Here is a 17,993-nt window from a genome sequence, read left to right as displayed (position 1 = left end):
TTGAATTAGGGTCATGCAGCTACTCACACTGAAACGAAAAAAACCGAAAAACTCTTCAAGATGTTTCTTACTTTTGAAAAGATTCCTATTTTCCTCAGGGAAGTAATTAATCATTATAATCAAAATCAAAATAAGTCAATGAAAAGGTATTCCTATAATAATAAAATATTTGTTTTGAAGAAAATAACACAAGACAATCCCTGCCTAACAGCGGTTCCACTTACAATTTTTTGACTTTACAATGGTGCAAACATGATAAACATTCAATAAATACCACCCTTTAAAAAAAAAGCATACATCAGTTTATTGTCATCCTCTCCCAGATTGTCACTATAATCATCTCCCTGGTGTGTTGTATCCCTTCAAAAGTCCTAAATGCTTCTCTGTAGACATCCTTTGTTACTAAATGATTCATATGCACAGAACAACAAAAACATAAAGCATAAAGCACTGCCCAACCGCCCAACTAATTGGATTTTTGTGAATTGTGAATTTCATACTGAGACAAAACAAGTCCATTATGATGATGGCAGAAAGTGGTGTCAGTGGTCAAGGTTTTAGCCAATCCCTTAAAACTGATTAGTTTACCAAAACAAGAACGATTAAAATCGTCCTAAAGCTCCTCCAAACTATAACCAAACTTCACAGGTAGGTGAAGGCAGGCTCCCTTGGGAGCACAGTTTCCACAGCAGTGGCCGAGTCTCAGCCAACACTGCACCTGCGCTTTCAGCCAATCACAGGCTGCAAACTTCTCAGACAGGTCCAAACCAAGCCAAGGCCAAGTGGTAACCCAACGGGTTATTCCTGCAGGCACTTCCTTCTTCCCTCTGTAAATACTGCCCTGCGGCTCCGGGGAGCTCCCTGAACTTTACTGTTCCCGAGCGCTGCCTGGTTCATGAATCCCTTCTTTGCTCAAATACCGATAAATTTAGCCCAAGTTCTTGGAACGGTGGCACACACTGCTCAGGCGCTGAGGCTGACAGCCTCCGACCGACCTCAAGCCTGTGTCCTGCAGGAGGCACCTCCCTGTGGGCTCCCCCAATCCCACCCCGTTGCTTCAAGCCTGAGTCTTGGCCCCCTTGCATCATGGCTGCGCTGCCTCCTTGCTCCAGCCTCCTAATGTGCCTGCCCATCCTCCACCACTCTTCTTCCAAGCAAGCCTGCCGGTTCAGCCAGCTGCCTCCTTGGCTTGGCAAAGCCCTCTCACAGACCAGTGCCAACGCGACCCGCCAGCTTGTCTCACAACCTCCCCTGCAAGGCCAAGTTCTGTGGAGCTGGCCCAGCTTCTCACTATTCCCTTAACAGCACATGGAGATGGCCTCCTGCCCATTCCCTTGGCAAACTCCTATGTGATCTTCAAGACCCACTGGGTCATCCTGACCCACCCTGTCCTGCGTTCCCACAGTGCTTCTGTGGGTAATAATGAGGGTCCCTGAGCTTTATGCAACACTGAGGATAGACTCTTCAGCCATTCTGTTTCCAGTGATGTAGAAAGGGTCACCCTCTGAGGCTAGCAGTTTTGGAGCCACACCAGGAACTGGTATCTAGCTCATGGATGTGTGGCCCTAACTATCTCCCTGGCCCTCAGGGGCCCATTTCCCCAAACCTAACCACATGACTTTGAGGGACAAGCCTGAGCAGGTGGCTCCAGTTGAAACTGGTGAACAGAAAAGGCAAAAAAAAAGTGGAAAGAGAGGGGTGAGCCCTGTGGTCAGAGATCAGGAGGGGTAGGTAGGCCACATCCCCTCAGGTGGCCACACCTCAAAGCCTGAACTTTGACTGACCCGGATAGGTAGTGAAGCCAGGCTGTGCCCAGGGAGCTGGAGGTGCCAGGCTTGCTCCCTCTGCCACAGTCAGAGCCACCATGGCCTGGAAGACCTGGGAGCTGCACCTGCTGCTTTTGCTGGGGCTGGGACTAAGGTCCCGGGGGGCCCTACCGCCACCCTGTGAGAGGTAGGCTTCTGGGGAAGGCTTCTGGGGGCAGAGAGGTGGGCTGGGATGGAAGGCTGGAGTGAGGCCTCAAGCTCTGAGATTCAGCTCTTCAGAGGGAAGAGGGAATTAGGTTTTCTTGTGTAGCAGGCTCTGTGCCAGGCACCAAGCCTCCAGTCCTGGGACAAGGTGAAGCTGCCTGAGAATGGCCTGTACATGGTCCAGGAGCCTGCTGACCAGAGCCTGTCCTCCAAGCTGCTCTTTGAACCACAGGACTGTTCTCAGGATTATATTATTCTAGCAAATAGTGATAAGTGCCTCTGGGTCCAGTCCCGGGTACCAAAATAAACAACTGAGCAATGCGGAGATCGGGGAACGTAAACCTATTTCTTTACTTCCCTCTAAGGCCTGAAACGCCAATAAGAGCTGTTCTGTCTGTCAGCAAAAGAGACTGAGGCCCCTGGCTATTGTACAGAATCCCCTGGGAAAAGGCCCTGGACACAGGGGCAAGTTGGATTGATGCCAGGGATCCTGGAAGGCTGCAGGTGTGTCCTAACAGGAAGGGACAAGGCTTTGCGTGGCAGTGCAGGTGGAAATGCTCAAAGTACTGCAAGAGGACCAGGACAGAGGACGCAGCAGTTGAAGCATTTCTTATCTGCCACAGAGCAAGATGAAGGCGTAGAAGGCTGCTTATACACCTTCCCACACGTGCTCACACTCCACGAGGGGGAGCGCCTCAGGAGGGTCCCTGCTAGATAGAGGGCTCCGCTTTTCTGGGGAATTGAGAGGTGGGGGGCTGGTATGGTGATCCAGTTCTTCCCATGGGGGGAGATGACATCATAACTATACTTTTTTCCTTGGTACCCACGTCACCTTTCTTTTTTTAAAAAAAATATATATTTTTAGTTGTAGTTGGACACAGTACCTTTATTTTATTTATTTATTTTTATGTGATGCTAAGGATCCAACCCAGTGCCTCCCCCATGCTAGGGGAGCGCTCTACCACTGAGCCACAACCCCAGCCCCCCCTCCCCCCCCCCCCCCCCGCCCAGCCCCGCCACATCACCTTTCTCTATCCTGCGTGATACGGTGGTCTCAGTACCAACTGCAAGAAGCGGCGATGATTCCTAAGTTTAGAAAATGTAACTAAACTTTAAAACCTTCATGTGAGAATTTCTCAGGGCCCTGTGGGTGGCCAGGCCTTCTCTCCCTCTGACAATATGGGGCCAGCCGCAGAGGCAGCCTCTGTGCTGCGTTAGCCCACCTGGTCTGTAGGGATGCAGCCCTGCCTATGTGAAGGCACTGAGGGAGAGGCACTTGCTAGACCAAAATTGCTAACTGCAATCTGCACAGGCACAGTGGCAGAATCTAATGTCTTTTCCAAAGGAGGAAATGTTTGGGTATCGGTGGAGAGAAGGAAGGATTGCCGCTGGGGGAGGAAAGGAATGAATAGATGGATCAATGATAAGTGCAAAGAGGGAACTCCCCTGTTCTATTAGTGTTCTGAAGGAGGCTCAAAGGAAGGGATGACATCGCCTCTTAGTCACTTACACCAGGTGCCTGCCTTGGCACCTGATAAGATCAAATGGAACCCTGTACACCTGAGTGGCCTTATCCTGGAGGACATTTTGTCCTGTGATATGATGATAGCCTGTCATTGAGGACAATAGGGCTCTAGTGTTATGCCAACATAGTTTCACTTTTATTGTTCTGCTATTATCTGCCATATGGTGATATTGTAAAACATTGGCATTGTTGATAAGATTATAATGTTAATATTAATGGTCATATGTATTGGAAAACCACCCCATCTCTTCCTCCTTGCTAGTTTCTCTAAATTTTAATTGTAGCATTTTGATGCTGTTTCTTTATCTGTTAAAAAAAAAAATGCTACACCAAACATAAATGCTGAGAAAAAGTATGACTGTTTTGCTGTAGGGGACTGGTGGCCAAAGACTAGGGGGTGGACTGTTGTATAATTAACAGGTTTGTTCTTTGACCTCAGTTCTTGGGAGGTGACCTCTAAACTCTTGGAATTTCCCAAATGATAGGATTGTCTTTGGTATTCATGGCCATCTTATGCTAAATAGCTTTTGCTGAGGAATTGACTCAGTCAGGGGTCAGGCCACTGGGGAAAGCCTGACCACGTGGTTAGGAGGTGGGCTCTGAGCCACCTGGTACCAGCCCAGACTCCTCCTTCTGGGTGGGGGGCAGGGGCTGGAGATGGATTCCAGTTGTGGTCCACAATTCAATCAGTCTTGCCTATGCAATGAAACCCCAAGCTCTGGATACCCAGGATTGGAAAGGAAGTCAACCCGGCAGTGGGCGGGAGGGCTGTGTGTCCTGATTTTACAAGGAAAAGACGTGGGAGCTTGCCCTCAGGACCTTCCCACACCTCCCTGTGTGTGACTGTTACTGTCCAGGGGTCTTAGGTTAATGGTTTCCATTCAGCAAAGAATTAACGAATGGGACAGAGATAGCAGTTGAATAGAGATGTGTTCCAAGCCACAGCAACAGACTTCAGGAAGGGGCCTGGAGCTAGGAGTCAGCTAGAGAAGTTCTGGATGGTTCTTTTTATGGTCTCTGGAATCCCTCCTTTGCTTTTCTTCTCCCCTGCCCGTGCTCTCCTCTCTATTGGTGTTCCCTGTGTCCTTGTGTCTGTCTTAGTTTGTCTGTTGGACACACTAAAGGAGCACCAGCTCACAAGCATCTATCTATCTGATTGTGTCTGACTGTTTCTCGCTCGTGTCCGTGAGCACTTGCGTCAACCGGGAAGTTGACCTCCTTGGCGGACCTTCTCCCTGCTCCCTTGGTCTGGAGGCGCTCTGACCTCCTCCTTCACCATCCTGCCCTGGCTGCCTCCCCCTTCTACATCTCCCTTGTGTTTCTTCATTTCATTATTAGGATAACGCTGTTGTGGAGCTGGGGCTTTTCAAGGAACTGAGGCGGCGCAAAGGCCCCTCTCAAACCCCAATTCTTGTAATCAAGTCAGAAAGATTTCAGAGTAATGAGTTTATTGAAGGGACACGAAAAGGGAAAGGGGACACTTTCAGGGGAGAGAGTGGATCCTTTCAGAGAGGAGGACATTGTGCCTCTCCTGCACTCCAGTTTTATTGGGGATCCCGGAGAATTCCACCCAGGTCCACCTCTTGACTTTTGACTGACAACAGATTGACAGACAACTCTATGACAACTCAATGTCACCTTGGCCCATGGTGACTAGTTATATTGGATTCTTTTTTTTTTTTTTTTTTTAAGAGAGAGTGAGAGACGGAGGGGGAGAGAGAGAGAGAGAGAAAGAGAGAGAGAGAGAGAGAATTTTTTAATATTTATTTTTTAGTTTTCGGCAGACACAACCTGTGCTAGGGATCAAACCCAGGCCGCATGCATGCCAGGTGAGCGCGCTACCACTTGAGCCACATCCCCAGCCCTATATTGGATTCTTAATCATCTTTATAGGTTTTTATGGTTAGGAAGAATTATCCTTATCTTCTGGGATCTGTTCTATGAAAAGGTCACAAATGTCTCTCCCTTCAAAGTAACTTGGGTTCCTCTCTTATCGATGTTATTTCCTGCCTGCATTTCCTGGCAGATAACAGGGAGTTTGCTGAGGAATGTGACATAGCCTGTCCACTTAGGCCAGGGAGGGCTGCAGGTAAATTGCTTTTTGGTAAAGAAAACCTGTGGAGTCAACACAGTGGGCCTATTTTATAGAATTATTCTCTTACCCTGTGTTCCCACCATCCACATCTCTCTGTCTCCTAACAAAACTATAATTTTAAATGTAGTTTGTCTACTGTACTGATTTGTATAAAACTAGAATTGTAAGAATAGCACCTCCCAGGGCTGGGGCTGGGGCTCAGCGGTAATGCACTTGCCTGGCATGTGTGAGGCACTGGGTTCAATTCTCAGCACCACATATAAATAAGTAAAAATAAAGATCTATCAACATCTAAAAAAATATTTAAAAAAAAGAAGAATAGCATCTCCCAGAGTTCCATGAGCCACTTTAGCAAATTACCAAATATAAGGGATTATGGGAACCCCCAGATTTGCAATGAGTTGGCTGAAGTACAAGTAGTCTGGGGACCCCCAAACATGCAGCTGGCATCTGAATTGAGTATGGTTTTATTAAGCTGTGCCCTGAAACCTGTGCAGTCCACTCAGCATCACAATTAAATTGCATATACCAACATTCCTCTGACCTCTGCTCTCTTATGACAAAACCATTGTATTTGCTGGGTATTTAGTATAGAATTAAGTGATAGATACAGCAATAATATCAGTCAGTCTGTGCCTGATATGAGAAGAAAGCAATGATGGCTAGAGATAGATTTAAAGAAACTACTAATGTGACCTATTTGCATCTTATGATAAACTTGTGCACTAAAGGAGCACCAGCCTACAAGCATCTAGCCAGGCGTGGTGTGCACACCTGTAATCCAAGCAGCTCGGGAGACTGAGGCAGGAGGATTGCAAGTTCAAAGCCAGCCTCAGCAAAAGCAAGGTGCTAAGCAACTCAGTGATTCAGTGAGACTCTGTCTCTAAATAAAATACAAAAATGGTGGGGAGCTGGGGATGTAGCTCAGTGGTTCAGTGTCCCTGAGTTCAAATCCCCAGTACCCCCCACCAAAAAAAAAAAAAAAAAAAAACTTTTACAGAACTGATATAGGACATATGAGGCTGGACACCTGAGGAATTTTCAGGAAGCAGTTTTATTTAAACTGCAGTGGTCCAGAGGGGCTAATACCCAAAATTCTCTGAACCTCAAGTCTGGAAATTCTCTTAGATTAATACTCAGCGAGGTGGTTATTACACAGTGGGTGGGTACATGACAGTTACTCCTTGTCCCATGATTTAGGCTAGACAGAGGTTTTTCAAGTTTTCACCATGGAAAACAGATAATATCTTTAGCACAACAACAAGCTTGGTGGCAGACCTCGCTTTTACAAGAGAGAGAAACCTGGCCTTTACAAGACAGAGGAAGCTTCAAATCACACTGAGTTCTTTGCAGAAATCCTGCTAACAGTCTTTGTAAAGATCTTGCTGACTAAGAGAAGCTTGTATGTTACAAATATGGTGGGGGGTTTCTGGAGATGCTTAATTATGGGTGGGGGTGGGGAGTACCTGGTCTGCATCAGAACTGCTTAGTATAGAAATTAGCAGCAGGTGTGGTGGCACATGCATGTCATCCCAGAGGCAGGAGGATGGCAAGTTTGAGTCCAGCCTCAGCAATTTAGTGAGACTCTGTCTCAAAATTAAAAAAATGAAAAAAGGGCCAGGATGTGGCTCACTGGAAAAGCACACCTGTGCTCAATGCTCAGTTTTTGTTTATTCTTTTTTTTTTGGTAAAGGAATAAACAAAAATTCCTCTTCAGGCCGGTCACTTTCCATTGGTATTACATCCTCAGGAAGCTTTGACTCAGTCTCCTAATATGGTCAGTCGTCACTCTCAGTACTATCATATGATTTGTTTATATAAGGTAGTTAAATCTTATCAACAATGCCAGCCTGTAAAAATTACAGAGATGTTTTCTATAAAGCCCTCCTAGTAGAAGAATAGACATTATGAATAGACATCAGTGCAGGTGACATGACTTGATAATTTTCAGGGTTCTAGGTTGGTTGGGGACAAGGCCAGTCACCCTGCCTTAGTTCGCAGGCTTGCACTGAGACTGGTTTCACTGTGTGCACCAATAGTACAGGACCCCCCTCCTACAGGGAGGACATGGTGGTATTCAGAATAGTCGTCTCCTTGCTAACTGGCCTGCAGGGTAGGTAAGGACAGACATAGTGCATCAGTGCATGTTGCAGGTACCCCCGGAGAACCCCCACAAGTAGGAATGCCCCTAAGATCCCCAGAGCTGTGGCCTTGGAGCCTCAGCAGCTGGAATGCAGGGTGTTGCCGTGGTTGCTTTGGTCTTAAGTCTGTGTTCACTAATCAAGAGGCCCTGCTGGGGCAGTGCACTGGCCCTTGCCCACGCTGGGTCCAGTCATAATCCAGCATGATTAGCACTTGGCCTGACTCTTCACTAGAGTGTCCTCGTTGGTCATTATTCCTACGGCTTGATCCCCTCCTGGGAGAGAACTCCCCAACCTGCTTGATCTAGTTAATAAATCCTTTTCCTCTGAGTGCTGCTCCTCATTAAAAGCATATTCATCTTGTTCCACAGTCGGGGAACCTGTCTCGCCCAAAGCCTCCTCTGTCTCCTGGCCAGTGGTGTTCAATCCGTCCTGTCTGTCATTGTCTTTGAGTGTGGAGGGCCTGAGCGCTGGGTTCCCCACTGCAGAGTGAGAGGCACGGTGGGTCGTCGAACTGAAGTGAAACTGAGTATGCTGAAGGAAGGCCCACAGCCTTCCTCGTCTCAGGACGGGGCTGTTCCTCGGGAGCAGTTGGACGGCCAGATGCTGCCACGCTTTGATCCCCTTAGAAACCCATCTTCCTCTATTCTGTTGGGTAATCATCTGTCTCCAAAAACAAAGGTGGCCGGCCTCTGTGCATATAGCACACAGTGTGGGCTCAAGCGTGCTGCTGCTGCCGCTGCTATATTTTGTCCACCGTAACCAGGAACTTTCTAAGCACTTGATTATCAAGGTTTACAGTTACAGTGATTTGTCTGCCACACGGTAAACCACCCACTTCAAAGGGCCAGTAGGGAGAAGTTTCCGGAAATTCTTTCCCAAATGCTCTGCTCTCCTTGTAGTAAATGTAACCTGAACCTAAGAGTCAAAAGACTGGCACATTCCTCAAGTGACATCCAGTCCTCAGCAATTGGTCCAGCTCATCAGCTTATCATATGACCAGCATGTTTCAGAGCAGTGCCACCCGGGTTCCCAAAGCAGGAGGACTCCTGGCAAATGCAAGGCTTCCCACCCGCAGGCATCTGCTATGCCCATGCTAAAAGACGGTATTATTCTCTTGTTCCAAGTCCCTCTCAGGCGCCAACGTGATGTTAGGTTTCCTTCACTGCACAACTCATTTATTTATTTATTTATTTACCTACAGCTACGTTTCTCCTCTCCATTACCCATCAGTTTTTTTTTTGTTTGTTTGTTTTGTTTTTAATATACTGGGTATCAAACCTAGGGACATTTTACCACTGAGCTATGTCCCCAGCTTTTTTTAGTTTTTGAGACAGGGTCTCAAAGTTGCCTAGGGCCTAGCTAAGTTGCTGAGGCTGGCCTTGAACTGGCATCCTCCTGTCTCAGCATCCTGAGCTGCTGGAATTCCAGACATGTGCCACCACACCAGCTTCACATTGTGTTTCTTGATCTGAAGGAAAGTCGCCCAGCAATCCACAGAGCTGCAGGATCTTCTGTTCCAAGATAGCATTTCATAGAATTCTGAGCATTTGCGTCTATACACAGGTGTGTTCTGTCACTTTAGCATCCCCTCTTAAATTTCTATAATAACTCCCATTGGGTTCTGTCCCGTAGGGAGGACATCTCTAATAGTTCAGTTTTTCACTGCTCATCTACCAGGCCATTGGCCACTGCCTGTGAGTCAGTAAAAACCCAAACAGAGGGGGTTTCATCATCCAGCTTTGCCTTCACTGCAGGACAACAGCACGCAATTCAGACCCTGGGCTGATTTGTTCTTACCTTCTTCAGAGATTCTCTGTTAGAGTGAGTGGCCTCTTAAACAAACCCCGAAATCCACCAGCTTTTTGTTGGTCAATAGAGAGCTCCCAGGTGGCCATAGGATCCATCAACCCCTTGGGGCCTGCCAAAGTTGGCTATGGGGGAAGAGAAGCTGCCTGCTCATCGGTACAGCAGCCTCTCCTGGCCTCCTTCCCGCTGCACGAAGCATGTCCCTGAGCACCATTGCTATTGCATGAGGAGCTCTTCTGGGCTCCGCTTCTCCACCAGAAAACTCTGTTGACATCATCAAGACCTTTCGGGCATTTCAGGTTTCAGAATAAGTATCCTGTAGTCATGGAGCAGTTTCAGTGAGCACCCAAGAGCAAACTAGTCACTCTTTTACATGGCATCCATTGTACACCACATCTGGAAATTTTCTGGTCTGAAATCTCAAGTTTCCACCAGGTGCAACTCACAGGCTTTTGTTATAACACTTCCTGGTCCTGGTTGGATCCACACGAGGCTGTTGTGCAGAGAGCTGGCCCACGCCAGCCCTCCAGGGGCTAATACATCACTGACTGAAGCACTCAGCTTCTTTCTTCACCAGCTGCCCTGCACTGGGTCCACATAACAACCAGCCAGGTCCCTGGCCACTGCGCACTTCCTTCACTATACGAAGACCCTGCTTGTTCTCCCAGCCATGTCTGTCACCACCTCCCACAAACTGCCACCACAACAAACACCACAAACATGCACGGTCCTAGTCCAGTCCCGGGGAACACTCCCTGAAAAGCCTGTTCAGGCTCTAGCCTCTCTCTGACCCTTTTCGCCCATGAATGTTGCTGCAGCCAGATTTACTGCCATGGGGAACTCCTGCACCAAGTTCAGATGGCCAGGCTCTTTCCAGACGACAAGCAGTTTGTGGACATGTCGCTCTCCACAGCTCCAGGTGAGGCCACCTCCTACCCAAAGAAGGCAAGGGAGAGCAGGGCGCAGTGGTGCATGCCTGTAACCCCAGTGACTTGGGAGGCTGAGGCAGGAGGATCACAGGTTCAAAGTCAGCCTCAGCAACCTAGCAAGGCCCTAAGGAATTCAGCAAGACCCTGTCTCTAAATAAAATATTAAAATATGGCTCAGTGGATTCAATTCCTGGTACCAAAAAAAAAAAAAAAAAAAAAAATGGCAAGGGAGAGAGCAGGTGGAGAGGCAGCCTGCTGAGCCCTCCCTGCTGGTGCTCTCCAGACCAAGTCCTGCAGAGGTTCGGCGAGCTGGCTGAGGCCCACAACCACAGCATCCCCAGGCAGCAGCTGCAGGAGTTCGTACAGCAACACTTCCAGGCTGTGGGGAAGGAGCTGCAGCCTTGGACCCCCGGGGACTGGAAAGAGAGGTATGAGTCTGGACAGGGGATGGGAAAGGACCCTTCTGCCAGGAGGGCCTCCCTGAACCCTGTGGGGCCGGCACTCTTCCAGTCCCCAGTTCCTGCAGAAGATCTCGGATGCCAAGCTTCGTGACTGGGCACGGCAGCTGAACCAGATCTGGAAGAAGCTGGGGAAGCAGGTAACGCTGTCCTGGGGATGCCCAAGGGTCTGGCCCACAGCTCTGGGAGTGGGAGATGGATGGTTGTTGGGCTCCTGGATCAGGCCTCTGCCTCGGGACAGTAACTGCTGCTGTGTGTGTGTGGGGAGCCCTCCCTCAGCACAGTCCCAAGGAACTTTCTCCCATTTGTCTGAGGCTCAGAGAGAGGCCCGTAGTTTGTCCACCTGGAGGATCCCCCTGAGTGGTCTCCCAGGACCACCTGAGTGCTCTCCAGTGGCCTCTGTTTGCTGGCACTGAGAGCTGCTCAAATCACCCTCGACAGCTTGGCCACCTTCTTCCTCACAGGGACCCACCTGTGCCCCGTTCTGCTAGTCCCTCAAAATGACTGAGGCAGGCTGAGCTTCCACTGATACCATGCACACTAGAATTTGGACAAATGGGCAGAGAAAGGAGCTGCTGAGCCCTGTGCAAGCCCCACACTGCTCTTGCCCTTGCTGTCCCTTGGCCTGATTCCTGGGGAAAGGCATTCACCACAGCTGGGGAAGCATTTGAGATTTTGTTCCCACCTGCCAGAGCTGCGGGTGGGAGGCTCGCCCATGGGGCCTGACTTGGATTGGTGGTAGCCACACAGAGGTGGGAGTGGAAGGGAAATGAGGGCCAGCACCCCCTCTCCTGCTTAGGCCCCCAGGTTGCTGCCTGGTGGTCACCTGCCAGGTGCCAAGCTGAGTGGTCAAGGCTTCCACACACGGATAGGTTGAGCCAGGACCCTGAAGGCTGTGGAAGAATGAGGACCAGAAGGCTCCTCATGGCCATGCAGCAGCAGAGACAGATCCTGGCTCCTCAGCCATGGCACCAGGGCCTCTGCCCCCACCACCATAGCCTCCACCCTCGTGTGGCAGTAGGCTCCCCTGTACCCTCTCTCCTGACTCCAGATAAAGCCAGAGGTTCTCAGCCAACCTGAACGATTCTCTTTGATCTACTCAAAACACCCCTTCATTGTGCCCGGCGGGCGCTTCGTTGAGTTCTACTACTGGTGAGAATCCTCAGGGGTTGGCAGTGGTGGGGGACGCAGGGATAGTGCCCGACTGGCCTGGCTGTGCAGGGCCCGAGGGCTGATGCCTGACTGCCCCCTTTCCCAGGGACTCCTACTGGGTAATGGAGGGTCTGCTCCTCTCTGAGATGACAGAGACTGTGAAAGGCATGCTGCAGAACTTCCTGGACCTGGTGAAAACGTAAGTGGGCTCCTCCAGATGGGACTGGGCAAAGCAGGCTTGCAGCTGGATCCGCCTTGGCCATTTCATCAGGCCCCCCCTTTTTTTGGGCAGCTATGGGCACATCCCCAATGGCGGGCGCGTGTACTATTTGCAACGGAGTCAACCCCCGCTCCTGACCCTCATGATGGATCGCTACATGGCTCATACCAACAACATCACTTTCCTACGGTGGGTCTCCCCCCCCCCCCACCTTGTGCTGCCCTGCAGGACTACCCTCTACTGGGGACCTCCCAGGAGGGGGGCCACCCTGTGCTTGGGCTGAGGCTCTGCTGCCTGCACTGCAGGGAGAACATCGAGACCCTCGCCTTGGAACTGAACTTCTGGACAGTGAATAGGACCATCTCTGTGTACTCAGGGGGAAAGAGCTATAACCTGAATCGCTATTATGTCCCTTTTGGGGGACCCAGGTAAGGAGCTGCGCCCTGCCACACACACACAGTCTTCTTTTCCATTCACTCTGGTGTGAGCATCACAGACCCAGGATTGGGGGAGCTGCAATTTAGCCTGGCCTCTCAGATGGGGATGTTGAGAGCCCTGAGCCACCTAGGGCTGTGGGGCCCAAGGGCAGCTGAGTGGAAATAGCTCAGTCTCCTGCTTGAGCAGAGGGGCCGAGCACCTCCTAGTGCCAGTCCGCACCTCTCCTCTTTGCCAGGCCCGAGTCCTATAGCAAAGACGCTGAGCTGGCAGAGACCCTGCCAGAAGGTGAGCTGCAGGAGGCTGGGGGGAGGGCAGCTGGACTCCTACAGTGGGTGTCAGGCCTAGGTCAGCTGCTGCCTTGTTCTGCTCTGTCCTCACAGGGGACCGAGAGGCTCTGTGGGCGGAGCTCAAGGCTGGGGCTGAGTCTGGCTGGGACTTCTCTTCTCGCTGGCTGGTTGGAGGCCCAAACCCCGACTTGCTCAGCAGCATCCGAACGAGCAAATTCGTGCCTGTTGATCTGAATGCCTTCCTGTGCCAGGCAGAGGGGCTGATGAGCAACTTCTACTCCAGCCTGGGTGAGCACAGCCCCCCCGGGAGGAGGGGACTGATCAGCTTGGTTTTCTGCCTTGGCTAATGGGCCGTGCGGTAGGGAAGGCCTGCCTGCCCAAACCCCATCATTGGCAAGGTCAGTGAGTCATCTCTGCAGTAGCATAAATGTACTGGGCCCCCCTCATCGTCACACTACCCCTCCCCTTCCTACTGTGAGGCCTCGAGGACCTATGGGGGGACACCCCAGTCCACAAATCCAAATTCCCGCCATTCCCTTTTTCCAAAGCTATACTTGGCCCTCTCAGAACCAGGGGGACACACATACAGAGACCCAGGCAGGCCCAAGGAGCAGTCCAGGGCCATTTGCTCAGGAATTTTATGACTCAGAGGCTTGAAAAGTGGTGGGCTCTGGGGAGACATGGCCCCTTGACCAGGATGGCTCAGCCCCTGGGGAAGAGCACAATAATGCAGATCAAAGGAGAGTCATTTAAGACATGGGGACCCAAGCACAGGGCCCTGCTTGTTCAGTCCAAATGCAATGCCACCACCAGGGAACCACTCCCAGGCTGAAAGGTACAGAAACTTGCGGGCCCAGCGCTTGGCCGCCCTCAATGCCCTCCTGTGGGACGAGCAGAAAGGCGCCTGGTTCGACTACGACACAGAGAAGGGCAAGAACCTGGAGTTTTACCCTTCCAACCTCGCCCCGCTCTGGGCCGGCTGCTTCTCTGACCCTGCCACCGTGGACAAGGCTCTGAAATACCTGGAGGTGAGGGACAGCTGGCCGCTCTGAGCCCCTGGAGACACTGAGCAGGGACCTGGCAGGCCAGCCACCTACCCAGTGCTGTCAGTGCCTGTCCTCGCCTGCGGGTCCCACTCAGGCCACCAGGGGACAGCTGTGAGCCAAGAAGAGGAGGGAAGGAAGGGCCCCTCTGCTCCCTGAGGGCCCACCATCCTGGCTCCCTGCCCAGGCTCCACCCACAGTCCCAGCAATGTCTGGAACCTTCTAGGACAGCCAGGTCCTGACCTACCAGCATGGGATTCCGACCTCTCTCCGGAACACAGGCCAGCAGTGGGATTTCCCCAATGCCTGGGCCCCCCTGCAGGATCTGGTCATCAGAGGTAGGCAGGCAGGCAGGGGATCTGTGCCAGGGTGGACCCCAGCTGCTCCGGGACTGGGGAGGTGTGACTGAAGGATGCGGGACCCCTGGTCCTTTCTCTGGCTCCTCTGTTCTCTCTGCCCCGCAGCTAACACAGCCTCCCCTCTGTCCAGTATAACCAGCCCTCCTCTCCCTCCAAACCTCTGCCCTGGGTTAAGTGCAGGGTGGCCTCTGGTTCAAGAGGTCTCAGGACCCAGCCAGGCCTCATTCCCTCTGTGGGGACAGTAAGCCCCAGTCTGTTGTGCCAGGGAAGGGGGCTCTGGGGATTCAGGTTCTGCTTGGGGTGGGGTCTAGGCTTGGCCAAGTCCTCTTCGCCTCGGACCCAGGAAGTGGCTTTCCAGCTGGCCCAGAATTGGATCCGAACCAACTTTGATGTCTACTCCCAAAAGTCAGCCATGTACGAGAAGGTGAGCTGGCAGGGGTGTTCTCTGTCCCTCACCCTCCTCCCCCAGGTGAGGTGGGGAAGAGTCAGGCTTGGCAGACCCTGAACTGTGCAGCCAGGACAGTGGCGGCGCCCAGTGGCCACTGCCAGGCACTGCAGGGGCCAGAGCTTCAGGCCAGAGCATCTCCCAAGGGCTCCAAGGCTGGTTGCCTGGGGCTGGAGTGGTGGCTTGGGGACAGCTCCTGACCTACAGCTTGCCCTCTTGTCCCCAGTATGACATCAGCAATGGTGGACAGCCAGGTGGAGGAGGGGAGTATGAAGTTCAGGTGAGCGGGCCAGGGCTGAGCTGGCCAACACCTTACAACTCCTGGGCTCCACTGTCCACAAGAACCGACTTGACCCTCTGGGCCCCAATGTGCCTTGTCTGGGGGCCCACAGGAAAGACCTGACTGGTGCTCCTTGGTACCCCTGGGGATGGGCGGGACAGAGCTCCTGGGGTAGGGAATCCCACACCCTCAAAACAGGGGCTTGGGCTCCCCCGAGATCTGGCCCCACAGGCCTTGCCTCTCTCCAGGAGGGGTTTGGCTGGACCAATGGAATGGCCCTGATGCTCCTGGACCGCTATGGTGACCAGCTGACCTCGGGGACCCAGATGACTCCTCAGGGGCTCCCCTGCCTGGTGGCTGCCCTTCTGTTCCACCTCCCGCTCAGCTTCCTGCCCTGGTGACCAGGGCCTAGCAAGGTGGCCTCACAACCTGCCCCTGCCTGCTGCACTTCCTCCTCTGCCCCATCTCCCAGCCTGCTCTGTTCACAGTGCAGGGGGCAGGGCAGTGGCCTGGAGGCCAGGTGGTGGGGCTGGGGCCCTCTGGAACCTTTGAAGGGATGCTAATCCTGCAAGGTAGAGAAGACACCGCCCCGCCTCCCGTGTACCCCAGCCCCATACAGCCTGTTCTTCCACACACTTACATAGTCCAAATGCTTTATTGTTCTGCTTATTTGTAAATGCTTACCAATACTGAAAAACACCCAGCCCGGCCCAGGCCACAGGGACTCGGGGCTGGGGAGGAGGGCAGGGGAGGTGGGCTTAGTGTTAAGGCGGCAAAGGGCTGAGGCCAGACAGCTGGAGGCTGGTCCTCCACTCTCCTTTTCCATTATCCTTCGGAGGCTGAAGGGTGGGCAGTGGAGCTCAGGCCAGTCCCTCTGTGGCTCCCTCTTGCCCAGTCCTTCCTTCTGAGAGCTCTGAGCCACCCCTCTTCCTGTCCGGAATTCAACCCTGTAGGATCCAGAGGACACCCTTTGGCTTCCTCTCCCAGGTGCTGGCTGTCCCTCTGGTCATAGATCCCCTGCATCATCCCTTCTGGCTCTAGGCAAGGCACGAGTGAAGGGAGAGGGCTGGCGTGGAGTGCCGCAGGCTGCACGACTGGGGACTAGACACAGGCAGGGGGTGGGGAGGTGCTCAGTCCTTTCCCCCTGCATGAGATGACCCTGCGCCTGGGCTGGAGAGACGATGGCGCGTACCCTCAGATGGCCCATCACTGAGCAGTGGGCTCAGCCATGGAGCCGCTGCAGTTAGTATGTAACCATGACAATGAAGCGATCACCATGGAGACCATGGTGGTGGTTCTCCAACCAGGGAATGGGGCTGGAACCTCAAGGGTGACACTTGAAGTGTCAAGCAAATTAAAAACATAGAAACGAGGGAGACAGTGAGGCAGAGGGCGCTGGAGCAGTGCGCTGCCTGCGCTGCTGCCCCGCGGGGTAGCTCTGCTCGGCCCCAAGGCCCTGCAGGGCGGAGGCAAGAGGATCTTTGGCAGAATCTGGTACCATAATTAGTCCTTTACAAAGAGAAAACAGACTGGGGAGAGCAGGTCAGACTGAGCCTCTGTGGCAGTTCCTCCACGGTGTGGGCCGGGCACCAGGCAGCATTCTGAACAGGAACTGCGAGTTCTGGGCTCCCAGGAGGCAGCAAGTCCCCTCCCACCTTCCTCTTCTGAGCCCAGAAACTCACAGGACTGAATCCCTACAGAGTACCACAAAGTCTTCTTGCACAAAGGCCCTGGCCGCTCCGCTACATCCTGCTCCTGTGAGGGCTGGCGCCCGCTGTGCAGCTGCCCACAGGGGCCAGCAGAGCAGCAAGAGGCTGGCGTGGGTCCTGGGGCCAGCCTGAGGGTCCCGGAGGCCACGGCAGTCAGTTCATAAACTGAGTGTAGCCCTCAGCCCCTGTGACGATGACATCCATCCAGATGCGCATGGCCTCCGCAGACGGGGCCACCATGTAGTACAGTCGGTCATGGGTCTTCACGCAGAAGGTGAGGGCTGGGTTCGGGCTCTGTCAAGGGAAGAGAGGAAGGGCTGAGGCAGGACTCGCCAGCCTGGAATATTCTCCTCACCTGCCTCCTGTCTGCCTTTCCCTCAGCCCCAGGAAACCCCAGAGCTGAAGGCTATGTCCACACGCCCCAGGTGGAATGTTCCCCTTCTCACATCATGGCAGTCACGGGCTCTCTGTACCAGTTTTCTTTTTTTTTCTTTTTTTAGTACCAGGAATTGAATTGAACTCGGGGCACTCAACCACCGAGCCACATCCCCAGCCCTTTTTTATATTTTATTTAGAGACAGGGTCTCACTGAGTTGCTTAGCGCCTCGCCCTTGCTGAGGCTAACATTGAACTCATGATCCTCCTGCCTCAGCCTCCCAAGTCACAGGAATTACTGTTTGTTGGCCCCCCTCCAGTTTCAGAAGCGAGTATGAAAGAATAGATCACAAGAAGATACTCCAGTGGGGACCAGAGTTTTTCAGCAAAAAAGAGGCAGGAAAGAGCTATCAGCAAGGTGCCAGGAGGGGACCCAAAGAGCAGAGGTCAGGATAGAGCTGGCATGGGAGGAGCTGTTGAGAGAAAGGTGGCACGCAGTAGGGCTGCTGGTCCCCTGCCCCAGACACCTCTTGTTCCCTCCCAGATCTAGTCTGAGGCCCCTCGACCCCTTCTAGCTCCCCACTCTGCACTGCCCGCCCCCGCCCCCCACAGCCCAACATCCTGCTGCCACCAGACTCAAGCCCACAGGGGCTTCTTGCTCTCTCTCCTCCCTCAGGCCTGGGCAAGTTAGAGCGATGGAGGGGAGAGTCAAGGTCAGGACAGTGGACTCGGAGGTGTTAATGTATGTAGCTATGGTT

At 52.5% G+C, this 17,993-nt stretch overlaps 2 protein-coding genes across 24 annotated transcripts in view; one reads left to right on the top strand and one right to left on the bottom strand.

Moving 5' to 3' along the window:
* The first annotated feature begins 1,864 nt into the window (after positions 1–1,864).
* Treh (trehalase) lies at positions 1,865–15,552 on the top strand. The gene is made up of 15 exons (XM_026396342.2): positions 1,865–1,953; positions 10,359–10,459; positions 10,753–10,897; positions 10,980–11,067; positions 11,979–12,079; positions 12,186–12,278; positions 12,372–12,488; positions 12,605–12,727; positions 12,973–13,022; positions 13,118–13,312; positions 13,838–14,052; positions 14,294–14,405; positions 14,738–14,850; positions 15,098–15,151; positions 15,400–15,552. Exons 1-15 carry the CDS (start codon positions 1,865–1,867, stop codon positions 15,550–15,552), a joined length of 1,749 nt encoding a protein of 582 aa, XP_026252127.2.
* Positions 15,553–15,800: 248 nt separating this feature from the next.
* Positions 15,801–17,993, bottom strand: part of Phldb1 (pleckstrin homology like domain family B member 1) — a 48,102-nt gene continuing 45,909 nt past the window's right edge. For all 23 annotated transcript variants that reach the window (XM_026396299.2, XM_077796937.1, XM_026396295.2 and 20 more), the window contains one exon: positions 15,801–17,154. In XM_026396299.2, coding sequence (XP_026252084.2) covers positions 17,014–17,154 — 141 coding nt within the window. In that variant the 3' untranslated portion in view covers positions 15,801–17,013. The remainder of the gene's footprint in view (positions 17,155–17,993) is intronic.

This window comes from Urocitellus parryii, chromosome 4 (genome assembly GCF_045843805.1).
Source record: "Urocitellus parryii isolate mUroPar1 chromosome 4, mUroPar1.hap1, whole genome shotgun sequence".
NCBI lineage: Eukaryota > Metazoa > Chordata > Mammalia > Rodentia > Sciuridae > Urocitellus > Urocitellus parryii.
The sequence above is the reverse complement of the archived record's forward strand: the minus strand, read 5'-3'. Positions and strand labels throughout refer to the sequence as shown.